Below are 19,570 nucleotides of genomic sequence, written 5' to 3' on the forward strand. Positions count from 1 at the left end.
TTGTTCTAGAACTCCTGAAAGTCCTGAAAGAACTGCCAGTTCTTAGTGACGTCTTATGTCCAACCTTACGTCAAACTCGGCACATTCCAGGTATAAATATACCAGCATTTGCCTTAAGCAAACACACGGTGGTTTGAGGCAGAGCGGCTATCTACTTACCCAAAGACCAGCTGATGCGAGTGCCGAAGGAAGCCGACCCTCCCATTTGACGCACTGAGAGAGACGCTGTCTTTTCTCCTGCCGAGAAATCCAGCTCCAGTGTTTCCAGTCACCCTTGCAGGTTGCTGGGAGATCGAGTCCTGAGAAAGAGATACAAGAACTCCTTCTTTCTAAAACCAAGGTATGGAGCTGATTAGATCCTTAGAGAATTCTTGATTCAGATTCTTGGCAAAACTAACTTAACTTAAACTACAGCTCACTTACTCCTTCCCACGTACTAGGCTTAGGTTAGGTACACCGGGGTAGGCGTATTTTAGAAGCACCAGTTGAGTACGTTTAACCAACTTTTATCATTGTATGTATTGTATATATTTTATCCGTTTTAAGTATCATATGGCTCAGAAACCATATAAATGCTTTTACAGTATTATTTCATAATACTCCATTTACTGTACGGACTTTACTTTATGACAAGTATGGCAATTGTGGCAATTCACTTCTCTTGCATGAGAAAGTAGACTGCTCAATAAATAACAACTTTTATTGAAAACGCCTGTCTCTCTATTTCTCTGCACTCTGGTGAAACTAAGCATGCATGATTGACTGAGTGAAATAGCTCTCTATTGTTTTCACACGACTCTAGAGATATACTCCTTATTCTGGAGGGAGCAAAGTTGTCATGTTTATGCGGTTGTCAGAAGCGAATCCCTTCTTGTCTATTCAGGAAAGTTAACTCATTCCTGTTCACTCGAGAAAGTTTCTAGTGACCTCTGAGCTAGCTGGCATTCATAATTAAGTCTAACATATTCAATAGAGACCTAGTCGACCTCAGTCCTACGTCTAAACTATCGTTTATGTTATTCCAATGCGCAGAGCCTATTGGGAATATAGGAACTACACTACAATCTTAAACTGAAACGTGAGCTTGAATCCAAATGCATCTCTGGCCCACATGTTAGGCGAAGTTAACAAGTGCACAGGTTTCATTTATGCACACTATCATACACATAAATAAATCAAAGTTTCAACATGTACTTTAGTAATGAATACAGTAGTAACATGATTCATCCTTTAGCAAACAAACGTTTGCAAATATGTGTCATGAAATATTAATATGTAAGCACCACAATTCTATCAGTTACATCTCTAAATACACATAGATTTCATTAGTTTGTGAGGACATTTTAAATATGCAACACCCCCAATGTCATCTTTAACATTAGTCACACATAATACATATGAGGGCGGACTAGATTTGGCTATAATGCACTCCTAACACATCTCGTGAGGTGGGATTGATTTTACACTTCTCCAACAGAAAGACTAATCTTCCAAGTCTTGTTACCTTGCTCTTCCCATAGGAATGGTCAAGATTAACAATTAGCATGGAGTTTTGTTTGCAAATATTGTTTATGTATCATAACTTATCATTGTAGGACGCCCTTCAAATCTTGAATCACTTTCAGGCTGTGTAAACCTAGCAGTTGAATCAAACCAGTGTCACACGCATTTTTAAAATGGAGGACTGTTGTAAATGTGTAATGTGCAAAATGAATACTTGCTGCTCCAAAAGCAGAAAGTTATAGTGTCCACTTCTACTGGTTCTTTAATTCAGCACGATAGCACATATCTTTCAGCAAGTCCATAAATAAAGAGTTCATGTTGCACTATTCTTGCCTCGTATGCACTGTGTTTTGTGCAATTTTATAGGTGATTTGTCTCTTTCTCTCTGAGCCAATCCCTCTCCAGACCGGTCTTTGTCAACACATTTTGTTTGTGACTGATTCCAGCCTTTCTTGTTCTGAAACTAGTAGGTCCACTTTGATAATAGGACATCTCTCTTTATTGGTGGGATGTTTTTCAGTATTTCTTCCACTCTTGTTTAGTTGTGAAGTGTCTGCTTCAAATACCATAAGAGCCTATAATTCTTCTGGTTATTCTGGTTCATAAAATGTTTTGTTTTTCCTTCGTTTGAAGATAATCATAATAAGCATAATGGTCAGATCTAGAAATCCGCCATCGCCGGTTTCAATTCCAACCGGCTGATTATGAATCAGCAGCTCGGAAATGAAACCGGCTGGTTATTCTGGCTGGCTGCTGATAGGCTCAAGGAGCCCGTCAGCCTGTTAGAGGTCTGCCAGTAATCCCAAAGAGCGGTCTTTCCGCCCTTTGGACTACGAATTGCGGTTTCCAGTAGGGTTGCCATGCCGGCCTTTCCAACATGGAAACCCTGTCAGAAAGCGTGTTTGTGGGCCCCTAGAAGGGCCCCCTTGAGTGCACGCCCTCTGGTTGGGGGCCGAGGGGGCCAATCCCTCCACCTTGAGATGCATGCAACGGGGTAGAGGGATTAACACCACCTCCTGTTTTCCTATGGGAGCATGTACTACTGCCAGTTTACTCCTAGAGAGGTACAAACACAATAAGGAGCAGGAAAGCCTTTGAAAGTTTTGCGAAAACTTTGAAAAATGCACTAAAGTGCATTTTTCAAAAGTTCCATTTTACACACACACATGCCCTTGGGGTATGTGAGTGTGCAAAATGTACTTCTAAGCAGATTTCAGGGGTGCAACAGGGTGCACCCTTGAAATTGCATTCTTAATTTGCGAATTTCTAATGGTGAATTGCAAATTAAGAATGTCTTTCTATTCATTCCTATGGGCCTCTAGGCCCATAGGAATGAATAGGGAGGTATTCCTTAATTGCGATTCTCAATTAGAGAATCGCAATTAAGGAATTTTAAGAAATCGCTATTTTAATAGCGATTTCTTGATACATTGCAGTTTGCAATTCTTAATTGCGATTCCTTATTTTTCGCAATTAAGGAATCACAAAATGCAATATTGATGCATGTGCCCGCTAGTGCCTTCTTTGAATACCAAAATGAGTAAGTGCCTTCTGTGAATACCAAAATGGTAGTAAGTTTAGGATTTTGTCTTAAGTTAGGTCTGTGAATCGGGCCCTTATAATGGAACCCATCGATGGTACATGGCTAAAGAATTAAAATCATGTCATCCATGGTGTCATGTATAGATTAGGGGTGTGTTAAATTCACAAAATTTGCTTTTACACAACATTTCTACAACACTATGAGAGATTATGCAAAATGAAAATCCGTCATTTAACGCAATATTTTAGGGCCAAATGTGCCCTTTTGTCTATTTTTGATGTGAGAATGTATTTCGCTCTAAAACAATTGTGCAAAAAACCCAAAGCACAGCAAATAACAGCTTATACCGTTCTGTTGGTCCATTGTGGTACATTTTTACCACGAATGGTGTTTTTGCTGTAAATTGTTATTGAGACTTGTGCGTGATTATGCAAAGGCCTGGTAAAACCGAGGTGCTCCTGTTGGGTAGCAATATCTCATTTTGGTCACCTACTTGGTGGCCACAGGAATTGGGAGCACTAACTAAACCGGTTTCTAAAGCTAGAAACTTGGGTATTATCTTTCATGACAAATTGTTCTTTGACGTAAACGTTAATGCACTGACATCCTCATTGTTCTATCTATAAATTTTGAGGAAAATGTTTCCATTTCTTCCTCAAGATATGCAGAAATTGGTGGTACTGCACTTGAGCTGTAAAAATTAGACTACTGTGGATTGATTATATGTTAATTTACAGAAAAAATAATAAATAAATTACAAGTCTTGCATGCGAGCCTGAGACTTGCTAAGTATCATCCGACTCTCTAGCTAGAGCTGGGCTCGTCATCAGCGTGCGAGCGGGCTACGCCATGACGAGCCCAGCTCGTCATCAGCCTCGAAGGGGTTAAAGCTCTGAATGGCCTAGGCCCAGAATATTTGAAACAAAAATTTAACAGATACCGTCATTCTAGAACTTTGCAGTCTGCCTCAGCCTTTAATATGACTGTTCCTAAAATATAGATATCTAGTCGGGGAGGCAGGATTTTTATTTACTGTGCAGCAAAAATATGGAATTCTGTTCCTCTTTCTCTAAAGAATTGTACAGTTCTTCACCCTCTTACGAAAGCCCTGAAGACCTGGCTTTTTAAGCAATACATTTCTTTTTAACCCCTTTTTAGTCCATATTTTCTTTTTGGCAGTTGGCAGCACCTAGACGCCCCCGATCAGTAGTGTGCTATATAAAAACTATTTTCATTCAGTGTGGTGTAGTGACTTCATTGTGTGAGGTGTAACGAGAAATGCATGAAATTAACAGAATTATGTACGCAGAATTTAAAGTTCGCCCCCGACTAATACAAACCACCCACCAAAACAAATACTTTTGTGCTCTGAACAAATGAAAAATGTGTCAACTACTAACATCACCCACCACCGAAAAAACACACTTGTTGCAGATTTAGGTTTCTTGGGGATGATTAATGCGTCTGTCATGTTACTCTGGATAGAGGATGTTTAAGTGAACTAAGCAGTGGACACATGGTTAGTTTGTTTCTAATTGAAACTTTTGATTCATTGAAAAAGCAAAAACAAAATATATGGAATGTAGTGTATGCACGTTTTAACAGCAGCATGAAATTGAAATAACAGCTTGCGCGCTTCTCAAATAAACATTTTATCAACGTTATATTGATCAATTTACGAAAGTGCTTCAAAAGTTGAATCGAATGCATTTGGTCAGTTCCTTGCGCGGCATTGATATTTCTTTTTCGAACTTTATGTACAGCACGCTGCTGGAAGGAGGACACAAATGGCATCATAAAGAACGTCATTTCTTCTCTCTTTTCTTCTTTTTTCTCTCTTTCTCTCCGTGAACATAACGGCGAAGCTCATCACATTATGTACTGTATATACAAACGCTGTCATGTATATTTTTTTTATATTTTAATAAAAAATATAAATCAAAAAAAATAAAAATAAATAAAGAACGTCATCCAACTAACAGGCTCACATGGCCACCACTTACATTAACTCATATTTCCCTATACTAATCCCCCAATAATCCTTTTGGGTCCCGGATTGGCGTGCTACTCGTCAAAAATAGCATCAACCCCTCGTCAAGGGTAGTAAGCGCTATATAAATACAATTCCAAATTACAACATTTCAAATTTGTTCTTACCCTCAAATGTCTATTTCTTTCAGGCGTGGACGCATGCCGGCATCCTGCTCAAGCACAAGTACAGTTTCCTGGTGGGTTGCGCGTCCATCACTGATGTCATAGCACAGGTAAGGTCAACCAGTGGGAGGGAGGCGCAGCAGGTCAGCGTGGGTGTTCAGTGACACCCACAGGACATGAATCTTTGTGTTCCACCAGATGGATGGTGTTCTTTCCTCAAGGAATTTGTATTGTAATATTTATTCCCTTGACGTCACAGTCAGAAATACAGTGAAGGGCCGCCACAGATTGGTTAGCTGCTTCAATTAAATTGTCTTTCTTATAAAAAAGTGCAACAAACTGTTGGATGTGCCACTTTTAATTCTAATAGTTAAGTATTATCACATCTGACTTAAGCCTTGTAAAATGGACACATAACGTGTTGATGGAAGGGCTGACGGAAAAAGGACTAGTTGTCAACTTAAGTGGCAAGGGGAAACCAACCAACTTAAGTGGCAAGGACCAAACAACCAACTTAAGTTGTAAGGGAAGGTAACTAGTTGCATTTGGATAAGGGAAGAATTGGGTATTGGTTATGCATTGAGCAAGGGATAAGCAATTTTGAACGCCTATAGTGTAGGGGAGGTGTGGATAGCAGTCAGCAGGGGAGCGTATGATGAATATATCAGCACAGAGAGAGGCAGTTGTGGAATGTTAGTAATTGGTGGCTGCAGGGATCTACAGAGACCTGAATGTGGATAGTCAAGAGAGATGCAGAGGCACTCTACTCCTCAATACACTACAGCACTCTACTCCTAACTATGCAGCGCCTCTCCACTCTACGCCACTCCACTGTATGACACTTTCCACCACTCCACTCTACAACACACCATGCCATTCAAAGCCACTACATTTTAAAACACTCTACTCGACTCTGCACCTTGTACACTACACTTCTCTATGCCACTCTACTCCACTTCACTCTACAACACCACTCTACACCTCTCTACTCTATTCCACAGTACTCTACACTTCTCCACTTTACACCAATCCACTCTACGCCACTCTACGCTACTCCTCCTTCGCCACTCCACTCTATGACACTCTACTACACTTCACCAACACTCTCCACTTTACTCCGCTACATTCCACTCCACGATACTCCACTCTGACACTCTACTCCATTCCACTCTACGCTACTCTATGACACCGTATGATACTCTACTCCACTTTATGCCACTCTGCTCTATAAGACTCTACTTCACTCTATGCCACTATAAAACACTTCACTCTACAACACTCAATGGCACTCTACGCCACTCCACTCTACAACACTCTATGCTACTGTACTCCAGTCTACACAACTCTACTCGATGACACTTTCCTCCACTCTATGCCTTGCCACTCCACTGCTCTGCACTTCACTATATGTCACTCCACTCTTCTCTATGGCACTCCACTCTACAACACTTTGCTCCACTTTCTGCTTCAACACTCTCCGGCCCTCCATTCAAGATCACTCCACTCTATGGCACTCTACCCCACTCCACGCACTATACTCCACTCTCCACCACTCCCCTCTACTCTGTGACCCTTCCACTCTGCACCCCTCCTCTGTATGGCATGACACTCTACAACACAACACTGTACGACATTCCAATCCAGTCTATGCTCCACTCTACGCCACTCTGTTCTATGCAACTCCTGTCTATGATCCTCTAACTCTACTACACTCTACTTTATTCTACTCTACAGCACTCTACTGCACTCTGTGCCACGCCATTCTGCGCCACTCTATGCCATTTCACTTCAGGTCACTCTACTCCACTCTCCTCCACTCCTCTCTATGACACTCTACTCCAGTCCACTCTACGCCACTCTACATCACTCCACTCTACTCCACTCTATTCCACTCCACTCTACGACACTCCTCGACCCTCCACTCTACGACCCTCCACTCTACAAACCACCTCAACATTCTGTTCCACTCTATGATAGTCTACTCTGCAACACACCACTCCATGGCACTCATGACACTCTCCTCCGCTCTTTGACACTCCATTCTACAACACTCTACCCCAATCCGATTTATGGCACTCTACGCCTCTTTATTCCACTCTAAGCCACTTTACGCTACGTCACTCCACTCTATGACACTTTTCTACACTCTATGCTGTCCCTCTCCTCTCAACTCCACTCTGCAGCACTCCTCTCCACTTTACTCCTCTCTACGATAATTTACACCACTCTATGACACTTTAGCTTATTCTATGCTACGCCACTCCACGCACATTGACTCTACATCACTCCACTCTGACACTCTACTCCACTCTTCACCACTCCATGCTCCACCACTACACTCCTATGCAACTCTACTCTACTCCACTCCACTCTACGACATGGCACTCCACTCTACTCCGCGCTGCTCCACTCCACTCCTTGCCCCTCTACTCTATCCCCTTCCACTCTACAACACTCTAACCCACTGCACTTCATTCTACAACACTTTGTTCTGCTCTACTACACTTTACTCCACTCCATTCTATGCCTGTCTACGCCAATTTACCCCACTCTAACATACTTTACTCCACTCTGTCACTTCACTGTACACCACTCCACTCTATTCCACAGTACTCCACTCTACAACACTCCACTCAACAACAGTCCACTCAAATTCACAGCACTCCACTCTAATCTACTGTATGCCACGCTACTCTCCTCTATGCCACTAACTTTTAGCTATGCTGAACAGCAGCCAAGCTGGTGTTCAACATGTCTAATACACATTACAAAGGCAATTACACATATGTAGGTGAGACCTTTTGGTTTTACCAATGCTCATTATGTAAGTAATGAAGAATGGGGGAGTCAGGTCCTGGGACGTGGGGCTAGCTGGACCATTAATATAACTAAGTACACAGATTGCCAGCCACACACTTACTTAAATCCTCTATTTTTGAGGGAACAAACCATAAGAGACTTCCTGGTTCGTTCGGGTATATCACTCAAACCCTTTTATTATTTATTTGTTTTTTGTCTTTTTTTAAGTATTGATGTATGAAAGGGACACCTTATCGTTTTGTACACCTTATATACAATTATTTACAATTCGCGATTATTTACAACACAAACACATACACATACACATAACTAGTTGTATTATACAAAGTGAATTGCTCTGATATATATACACTCAAATATTCATACTACGAAGAAAAAATCATCCGTAATTCCATAAAGACCAGAGTCAAAAGTATAAACTTGATGACAATCATAAATCAATGAACTACAGTTGAATGTAGGCAGTTCAAAAAAGGAAAAATAGACTTCAAATTAATTCATTCAGTCCATTCAACCAATAAATGGCTAATCTTTTTACGCCAACGCGTTTCGAATCCGGTATGTCAACTCTACGGATTCTCATCAGGGCTCTGTCTTAATACGGGATATCTGTTGAACCAGCAGCCGCCGGTCAAGGGTAGGGTATTAGTTCTGACTGAGTTTCTTTTCTTTTCGGGATCTTACTGGATCATGCTCGTGATCCTACGTTTCCACCAAATGGGAGTTAATTTTCAGTCTTGTATTACAGCCTGCTCTGAGGGATTCCTCGCTTGGGCTGTTCGTGTTCTAATCGGTTGCAGCGGTAAACGCTTTCTAACCATGTGGGCACCGCTTTCCTCAGTCCTTATTATTTGCGCTCGCTTTCCTTGAACAAGCTGTGACTCGGCATCTAGCTCTCATTCACTTAGTTTGGCAGCCAACTAAGTGAATGAGAGCTAGATGCCGGGGTAATACAAGACTGAAAATTAACTCCCATTTGGTGGAAACGTAGGATCACGAGCATGATCCAGTAAGATCCCGAAAAGAAAAGAAACTCAGTCAGAACTAATACCCTACCCTTGACCGGCGGCTGCTGGTTCAACAGATATCCCGTATTAAGACAGAGCCCTGATGAGAATCCGTAGAGTTGACATACCGGATTCGAAACGCGTTGGCGTAAAAAGATTAGCCATTTATTGGTTGAATGGACTGAATGAATTAATTTGAAGTCTATTTTTCCTTTTTTGAACTGCCTACATTCAACTGTAGTTCATTGATTTATGATTGTCATCAAGTTTATACTTTTGACTCTGGTCTTTATGGAATTACGGATGATTTTTTCTTCGTAGTATGAATATTTGAGTGTATATATATCAGAGCAATTCACTTTGTATAATACAACTAGTTATGTGTATGTGTATGTGTTTGTGTTGTAAATAATCGCGAATTGTAAATAATTGTATATAAGGTGTACAAAACGATAAGGTGTCCCTTTCATACATCAATACTTAAAAAAAGACAAAAAACAAATAAATAATAAAAGGGTTTGAGTGATATACCAGAACGAACCAGGAAGTCTCTTATGGTTTGTTCCCTCAAAAATAGAGGATTTAAGAGAGTGTGTGGCTGGCAATCTGTGTACTTAGTTACATTATGTAAGTAAGACATAAAACTTATTTTAGAGTAAATACATTTTAGCGGATCTAAACTGTGCTATTTTCTATGGTTAGTCGCCAAGGACAGAGCGTTGGCACAAATCTCTGTTTGCACTTAATTTGTTTTGTCACTCCCAGAGTCATAATATAAATATAAATGGGCTGCCGTTTTCCAAAGAAAGCTACTTATGTAAATATTTGTAATCATTTCACTGTTTCTAACGTGGTAGTTGAATATTTCTCAGTAGTGCACTTTTCTTGCTCCAGTTTCACTAGTCGTACAGTTACATTGCCCGCGTGTAATCAAAATCAGTATATGGCCTTTAAAATGGAAATATTGTTTATAACCTACAGAGTAAATAAGCATTGACACAGGCAATAGCTTTGGCCGTTGTAGAGTTAAACTGGTCGCCATGCTTCACAGCACATGCTAAAGAAGATAGGATAGGGAAGTGCAGGTATGGAACGGAGATTGCATTATGTGAGATCTTAAGCTCCTAGTGACCAGGATGAGAAAGCTGAACAGGGTTAAGAGCACGAAGTGGATGAAGGCCAGGGTCGGATGGGCATATAGGGCAACCAGGCACTTCCCAACGTAATATCTGATAGGTTAGTGTACGGGTTGGGTTGGCTGTGTTTTTGGGCAGTTTGTGGGCCTGTTTTATGGTCTGGTGGGCCGGGGTTTACTGTTCATTTCTCTAATATTAAAACAAACATTGCCCACAGCAAGCTCAAATCCATGTAGACTACCAGCTACTTATACTGCTTGTATTAACCATTTCAAAAGTGTCCCTATTTGCAAAAACGGTTCGCTCTTTTAGCTTTCTGTTTCACTAAAGGGGGCCACTTTTATTCTGGTTCCTGGGCTTATTTTCTGTCCCAGTCGGACCCTGATGAGAACACACAGTGGGTGACAGCCAGTGCTGAGGTGGAGAACTGTCCCAAGGCTTCAAGGCACTACCTGAGCAGACAAACAGACTGCTCAGACCAATTACTACACTGCTTGACATCTTGTGACAACAGTGTTGTGATTGGCTTAGGGGAGCCTGGAGCTTCCTGCGTCCAGGAGTCATGAGGACAGAGGAGAGGCAGCGGCCTTAACCAGGTAAGCAATATTTTTATCCCTTCCGCCGTACCCCACCTGTTCTTTAGCAGCTGCCACTGAGTCCAGGACCTCACAAATGAGCAGCTGTGACCACAACTTGCAACCACCCGCACAGAATTTAAGCATTGATATCATCCACAGAGCACAATTAGCCACCAGGTTCGATGAACATACACACTTTTTTTTTTTTTACAAAAGTAGTTTACGCACATCGGTGTGTGTTGGTGTGTGCATAATTCATGCTGAGAAAGTATATATTACACCAAAAAAGTCGGTGTTACTTCCCACAGCAGTGCCAAAGGACTAGCCAGGGGGCAAACAATTCAAATGACTACTCAGCCAGAAATGAATATGTGGCACAGCGCATTTTGTGATAAAAAAAATGAAGAAAAGGTAAGTTCAGGATCTCAGTCTGCCATTCCTGTGAGTGAATTCTTCTGGGGGAGCCTGACAAAAGTAGGGGATATTATTAGGGAAAACAAGAGGACCTTTTGTCATGTAGTTCTTACTGATCCATATGATCTGCGCATTGTTTGGACAACATAAACTAAGGGCTTGGTGTCAAGACTGATTCCAGACACTCCCGCAAGACATGTTGGCCTATAGACCAGATAACTCACAGTGTCACTGTAAACTCCCCTAACCTACCAGGGAGCAAGCAGTTTCTGGCAACCACTGAATATAACAAGCCTGATTCGTCAGGAATTGCGGAAACAGTACAGAACCTTTCGCTCAGTCACTCGTGCTCAGTTGTTCTCAGAGAAATATACAGAGAATACACAATGGGATGTTTTAAATAATATTTATTGCACCAACGTTATTCTTGCACAAAATACATGTGCTGCAATGATTAGGAGAGAGAAGCAAATAAAGGAGATTACAAGCACCAAAACAGTGAACAGTAGATACATTTCTAACATGGTGCTGAAGCAATGAATATATGCAGGCATATATGCAATATGGTAATTTAACATACTCCTACGATGCAAACCCTACTTTAAGGGTACCTAGAGTGTGTGTAGGTGTAGAGCCAAGAATCCCCCCTAGGGTCGATCCAACCCCATTAACTGATGGGAGAGAGTGAAGGACCCCGTCTTGGTCTTGAGGTGGACACCCCTCACGGAATGTCAGACGTGTGTGTGGTGATTTCTCAGCAGGCAGGGACCTTTGGTGTCAGCAGAAGTGCCTCCTCTACCAATCTATCAGGATCCTTATTGTTTATAATAAAAAGCAGCCTTCGCAGTGTGCGCGCTAGATTAGTGATGTTATGGATATGTAGATTAAGCTGTCGCCGTGTGGGAGAAGATAGGACGACTTTTGAACCTAGTGCGTAGAGAGACCTAGTACATTATGTTCAAGGCATCGTGATAATGATGTTCAAGACATCGAGATAATGTTGTGCGAAGCTGGATGTCTAAACAAAGTTGTTTCAGAGAAATTAATCCAACATTGTCATGCGTGCGGGTGTGTGCAAAAGGTCACAGCTGAAACTTTATTTTCTAGGACAATGTAAGGAATAAGCTGCATCCCTACATGGGCCTAACTTGGGAATTTAACACTTTATATGGATTTCCCTTTTGTTATTTCTAATAAAAGAACACTTATTGAAAAAAATAATTTTTGTACAAGGAAAAATATTGTTCCACATTCTTAAAGAAACGAGTAAATCATAACCTCAAACAGGTATAGATTTTACTCTTTCATGGAATTCAGTACACTCTTCCAGATCATGCATGGGCACCTGCCCCAGTCTCACCTTTCTAAAAATAATCCAAGGGGTGTAAATACCCCGTACCCCACCTAGTACAGTGGAGCAGCATTCACAGCCAGTCATTCCCAAAGCCTCGACAAACTACACAACCTTCTGAACAATATGCACGCTAAGCAACTTTCATGTTCTTCGTCAGCCGGTGTGAACCCACTGCAAGCCGGCTAGCTTACCCTCCCTTCTGCCATCAGTCGCTGCCACACTAGGCTGAGCCAGGAAAGCCTGATAGGGCCCCCATATATCCTTCGGATGGCTGAAGACTAGCAGAAGTTCACAATAAGAATCCGACTCCGTGTTATACTATGCCATGTCAACATGCCAGTCCTTCGGCGTCAGAAGTGCTTCCCGAGTCCAGCTCAATAATATTCTGTGCCTCACCAGAAGCAGTCCAATGGTCACTAGGTGCCTGGAGCCCTTAGGGACATCCCTATCATATCCCAGTAACGCTAATAAGAAGATCAACTCAATGTGTTCTCCCGTTATCTCCCTAAGGTCTTCCAGCACCACCTCCCAAACTCTCTGCACTCCCAGGCAAAATTAAGCTACATGGGCGAACCCCACTTCCTTTTCACCACATTGGAGTTAGCACAAATTATCGCATAAACCATACTGGCAGAGACAAGCTGGTGTATAGTACACCCTGTTAAGGTGTTTGAAATAGAACAACCTGTGCCAGCTATTCAGACAAACGGACTTCACACCTGAGCAACAATAGTTCCAATGCTTGTCACATACTTGGGTTATTTTATGCAAAAATAACAGTTGATGGACAGAATGCAGAACAATGTCATACATTCACCCCAGTACAGAGATCAGGGCCTAAATCCATTGTTTTTTTGCACTCCACACCACCCCAGTTCCAGACATGGCCATATGCAGATCAGCCTTGACCCTGTGCCTCATGGGAACAGTCCAGCCCGAACTGCCAAGCCATGTCTTTCCTGGACCGGAATCAAGCATCCTAGGACCGGTTTCTGGCTATCAGCCGTCTTCAGCCAGGATAGCTTGACTCCAGTGGTGTGGAGAGTAGGCATGGGCGAATTTTGCAAATTCGCGATGCACAAATTTGCGGATTTTGCGAATTCGCGTATCCGCAAATTCGCGAATTCGCGGATTGATTTGCGAATTTTTAAAGTGGGGGTGGTCTTCCATGCGAGTTCACATGCCTCTTGTGTGTATAAAAGGTCTGAGACCGATCAGAGCAGTAGATGAAGAGACAGACCCTCCTGGTCACAGGAACAGCAAAGGGATTGCGCTCGTGAAAGTCAAGGATGCAAAGGCCTCTATCCAGCATCACAGCTGATTTTCGACGGTATATTTGGGAAGAAAGCACACCTGTCCAGCCTCGACAACGCTCACGATTGTTTTTGGGCTGAAGAATACGTCACTGAATTTGAGCTTCAACTAGTTCCAGCGACCATGTGTGTGTTACTATGCAATCGCGCCGAAGGGCGCAGGGGTCCCCTCAGTGAGCTGTGCTTCCATGCAAGTTCACATGCCTCTTGTGTGTATAAAAGGTCTGAGACCGATCAGAGCAGTAGATGAAGAGACAGACCCTCCTGGTCACAGGAACAGCAAAGGGCATGGTGTAACTATTTTACGATGGCGCCGGCAAGCTGCCAGCGCCATCCTAAAATAGTTACTAAATTAGCTTCAACAGGAAGCTCTAATGGATAAAATAAAGCAGGTGCTTGAGCATCTGGATCTGGAAGGTTCTTCCCTTCCCTTTTCAAGACAAAATACCAGTGTCAGGTCCCTTTGGATGTGTTGGAGGCAAAGGTAGTTGAAGAGCAAGTGGGACAGGGAACAGCTCTGCTCCCAGCCATCCTACCAGAATGGCCCATCTGGCTCACATCTAGTCCCCTATTCTCTCACTGTCTGGGAGGAATACACAAAGCCCAACAACAGATCCATCACAATCATCTAACCCCGGACACTGGCAGAGGAACAAATGGCTAGGACAGGAAAATGGCAACTTTCTAAAAGTTGCATTTTGAGAATTGTGACTTAAAATGCAACCTTACTGTTGAAGAGGATTTTAAATTACAATTTGTTTGAGTCTAATACTAACATTTCTACCTGCTCCCAATTAAACGTTAGCACTGGCTAAATATAATAAGGTTACCCAATGTTATCCAATGGGAGAAAAAGGCCTTATAGTAGTGAAAAACACATTTCTGAGTTTTTAACTACCAGGGCATGTAAAACGCAAACCCAGATGTCCTATGTTTTACATACACTGCACCCTTCCCTAATAAGCTGTTAGGGCTTATGCCAGGATTGATATATATGTATTAAAAAGGAAGGTTTAGGCCTGGCAAAAGTTGTATTTTGACAGGTCAAAATGGCAGTTTAATACTGTGTAGTAAATTACTTCTCTACTGTTCTCCACTGAATAGAATGTCCATGGCATGACATGACATCATAGAATGCCTGGTTGTCTCTCTGGCCCACAGTGTCAGTTATTCAACTCATGCTGAGCTGCTTGGAGCTTGCTACTGGTGGGGTTACATCTGTACTTCCCGTCTTCTCCTACTCCTCTATCCTAAAAGAGAGGCACAATTAAGGATCATCTATATATACAGCTGGTATGTGTATCTTCCTTTACTACAACTTGGCGACGATTGTGAACTGGAGGAACCTACGCATGAACTAAGGATAAAGTCCAACTAAGAAACCAACAAACCATAAAACAAGGAAACAAAGATATTAAGGACCTTCAACACGTCAATTGAAACTTAAAAGTAATGCCCTGGCCAACCCTACCAGTGTCCCATACCACCTGGACAGCCTGCACCCTGGGCGTTGGCCATCCATTACTGAGGAGTCTGTGGTAACCTGGAAGAAGTGAACTGTCTCTCCAGCAACAAGCCTCTCATAGGCTTCCGAAACCAAGTGGCTGTCGTGCTGTCGTGCGGAGCCCTCCCAGGCTCTGTCCTGAGCCCTACTCTTTTTAATGTTTATCTGGCCACTTCGGCTGCAATAGTTGAGACGTGTGGTGTGAGGGTAGTCAACTATGCAGACGATACTCAACTGTTGTTCTCCTTAAGGAAAAGGAGGGGGGATCTGACTTGCTTCAAAAATTTTAACAGACATCGTGTCATGGATGTCAGACAACTGTTTGAGGCTTAACACTGAAAAGACAGAGGTCCTCTTTTTTAACAATAAATCTCCGATGCACTCGTCACATAGTCTTTTTATTGGTTTACCTGAGTACTTGATTTCAAGACTCCAGCTTATTCAGAATGCGGAAGCCAGAATTATTTGAAATATTCCTGTAAGACATAGTATAACATAGTATATCTCACCATCTGGTGAGTCTTCATTGGCTGCCCATGAAGAAAAGAGTTCTTTTCAAAACCATGATATTGGCTCATCGAGCCCTGCATGATATTGGCCCTTAGTATCTCAGAGTTACAATTCAGTGATACCTACAAACTAGAACTTTGAGATCAAACAGTCAAAATCTTCTCAAAGTTCCCAGATTTGAAAAAAGTAGGAATGGAGGCCGAGCTTTCTCTGTACGTGTTCCCATGGTATGGAATTCCATGCCGGAGGAACTCAGAAGGATTGAAAAGGAATCTGTCTTTAGAAAGGCTTTAAAAACATGGCTGTTTCGACTGAATTAATTGTTCGGCATGTTTGGGTTATATCATTATCCGCCACATGCATCATTGTAGGAATTTGCGATTCCTAAATTGCGAAAATTAAGGAATGGCAATTTAGGAATCGCAAATTCCTATGCATCAAGAAATCACAAAAGTTTTAGCGATTTCTTAATTTTCCTTATTTGTGATTCCTTTTTTGCGAATCGCAAATAAGGAATCGCTTTACATTGATTCCTATGGGCCTAGAGGCCCATAGGAATCAATGGGAAGGCATTCTCATTTTGCGAATTCGCAATTAAGGATTCGCAAAATAAGAATGCAATTTCAAGGGTGCCTGGGGGGTCCAAAGGACCCCCCTGCACCCCTGAAATGTCACGTAAGTACATTTTACTCACACACATGTCCCAAGGGCATGTGTGTGTGTAAAATGTAAGTTTCAAAAATGCATTTATTTGCATTTTTGAAACTTTTCGCAAATTACCATGAAGGTGTACTTCATGGTAATTTTTCCCTTCAAAATTGCGAATTCGCAAAAAAAAAATCATGCATAGCATTTAAGAAATCGCAAAATTTGCGATTTCTTAAATGCTATCGCAATTTGAGAAATCGCAAAAAATTGTGATTTCTTAAATTGCGATAAATGACAAATGAATGATGCATCCCAAAAAGTATTTTGGAATCGCAAACAGCCGAATTTTGCGATTCGCACCGTTTGCGATTCCAAAATCGCTTGATGCATGTGCCCGTATGAGTATACCGTTTTTTTTCTAGGAAATTGCGCTGGAACACTTCCGTTGGAGGTAGCTGTGCGTTATATAAGTATCTAATAATAATAATAATAATAATAATAATAGGCGCAACAGGTGTGTACACTTTGTGGTGTTCTCCTGTTTTTTTTAAGCCCCTATCTGCTAGAAAGACTTGTGACCATACCTCACGCTTTGCCTGCCTCCTCAGTGAATTGCTGATCTGCTTGTGTTCTAATGTGTTTCTGGCAGTGTATGGCAGTGTTTTTCAACAGCGTCTGATCGTCCACTTCAACAGCAGTGGTTTATTTTGGGGAAAAGAAGGACCTAATGTTATTTTCCCTCACAAACAAAGCTTATTATATTGCCATTTGGTGTGGTGCAGTGTCATTGGCAGCGTTTAACGGACTTTAGGAACTTTCCTATACTGCATGGGTAGCATCTTTTTGAGTGAGAGGGTGCGCTTTATTTTTTACAATTAGCGATTCATCTCCTAAAGTGGACATTTCACATTGGCAAACGGCAGCGCTGTGTTTGATTTCAAAGCCCATGCACGCGGATCTCACTGTTTTTCAGTGCGAAGGCAGGGTGAATCCTTAGTGACGTTTCTGGATGACGTTTTTCAATTCGAAGTCTCTCAGCTGTCCAGTGACGTCTACAAGCAGCAGCGCGCCATGAGCCACCCGGCGCAGCGTCTGGAGGCGTGCCACCATTTTGAATTTGGTCCCGGTTCATGTTATTTTCTTAACAACGATTGCCGGACATGTACGCTGTGTTTTCTTAGGTTTGGCAATCACAGCAAAGAAGTTACGGCAAACGTGGTGCTGTCTGCTTCCTGGCCTGCAAGAGTTTGTCCTGCATGCGCGGTGCCACATTTTCTTCAGGTTTTTGACAGTCTGGGCGACTGGTTAAACATGACAAGTATCGACTGGAGAGAGAGCAGAACAACGGAACTCTTGACTCTCCTGATAGACTACCTGATATTTCACTTTTGTTGCGAAATTCAGTGGCGACTGCAAGGAGCTGTGCACGGAGACCCCAGGTGAGAGATCGCTCACCGGAGCCCAAGTTTTTTATTTATTTATTTTTGAAGTGTTCAACATCTCAGTGAATGTTTTGTGTGGGCGCATGTTTGGGTATAGTCTCTTGTCCTGGTTGCTCTATCTTTGGGGAGGTTGTTGGAGTGTTTTCCCTATTGTGTATTTTACGGAGAGATTGAGTTTCAATTCAGTGTTGAAGACACTGTGTGTCTTTTTCTTCTAGAAAATTTGTGGTATTCTTACGGAAAGTGTCTGGGAGCTGTGGTGGCTGCATTGACCCACAGTTGAATTACATGGAACTCTCTCTAAGGTGACTAGTATTTTGTCTATTTTGTATTGTACCATGTCATGGGCAGTTTGGTTTAATCGGGCGACATCTTTTAACCCTATGGTGTACCCTTCTTTGGGGAGGTTGTGTGCTCGTGGGTAGTCAATGCCCATTTCTGTTTCCTAGGGTGATGTTGTACCTTATGGTGTACCCTATGTAGGGGATGTTGTGGTCTTGGTTTTCCAAGGTGATTATCCTGCGGTGTACCCTATTTAGGGGAGGTTGTGTGCTTGTGGGTAGTCAATGACCCATTTCAGTTCCCAGGGTGACTATCCTGTGGTGTACCCTATTTAGGGGAGGTTGTGTGTTTGTGGGTAGTACTTGCTCCATATCAGTTCCTAGGGTGAATTTCCTGAGGTGTACCCTGCTTTGGGGAGGTGGTAGTGTTTGTGGGTAGTCAATTTCCCATTTCAGTTCCCAGGGTGATTATCCTGCGGTGTACCCTATTTAGGGGAGGTTGTGTTTTTGTGGGTAGTCAATGTCCCATTTTAGTTCTCAGGATGACTATCCTGCGGTGTAACCTATTCAGGGGAGGTTTTGTGTTTGTGGGTAGTCAATGCCCCATTTTAGTTCCCAGGATGACTATCCTGCGGTGTACCCTTCTTAGGGAAGGTTGTGTTATTTTAAAGGGTTAGTACCCTGCGTTGTTCCCTATTTTTGGTGGCGATTGTTTAAACATCTTTTCATTTTGACACTCTGCTTCCGTTGAAGTCTACCTGCTTGGAATTTATGGGCAAGGGTTTCATGTTGGTAGGACTTTGAGTGAGGAGCCTTATCATATTTTTCAGTGTCAGCATGCTTTTATCATGGGAACTTTTCTCTGGTGAATTTTGTTATGGGGGCTTACACTCTTCCTGTTGAATAGAGTGAATTTTACCCTTGTTGTATCTTTTGATTGGGAATGTGGTATTTCTCCCAAGGGTCTGTGTCTACACTCATTTTTTTTTTTACCAGGGTGCTAACCCTGTGGTGTACCCATGTATGGGGAGGTTTTGAGTGTGACCACTTTTCTTTGCTGCATTAGTCTTTATTCTTCTAAACCATGCTGTTTAGCTAAGGGAGGGGGATGAGGCATGTAGTAGTAACATTTAGTTGTATTTCTGTTCATCTAAAATTTAGTATCTTATTGTATTTCTGCTCATGCTAATGATACCTCATGTCGTACATTATTATTATTATTTTTTTTAAATTATATTTATATAGCGCATAACTACCCTGAGGCCTCGTAGCGCTTAAGGACCGCACAGAAAAAAACAGGTGAGTTTTAAGAAGTTTGCGAAAGGCCAGCATGTTTGGTTCGCCACGTAGAGTGGAGGGGAGA

General features: G+C 42.2%; 1 protein-coding gene across 1 annotated transcript in view; it reads left to right on the forward strand.

Moving 5' to 3' along the window:
• ANKH (ANKH inorganic pyrophosphate transport regulator) overlaps positions 1–19,570 on the forward strand; it is a 508,089-nt gene that overhangs the window by 263,958 nt on the left and 224,561 nt on the right. The window contains exon 4 of the mRNA XM_086965246.1: positions 5,227–5,310. Within this exon, the coding sequence (XP_086821372.1) occupies positions 5,227–5,310 (84 nt within the window). The remainder of the gene's footprint in view (positions 1–5,226; positions 5,311–19,570) is intronic.

This window comes from Lissotriton vulgaris, chromosome 4_1 (genome assembly GCF_964263255.1).
Source record: "Lissotriton vulgaris chromosome 4_1, aLisVul1.2, whole genome shotgun sequence".
In the NCBI taxonomy this organism is placed as follows: domain Eukaryota; kingdom Metazoa; phylum Chordata; class Amphibia; order Caudata; family Salamandridae; genus Lissotriton; species Lissotriton vulgaris.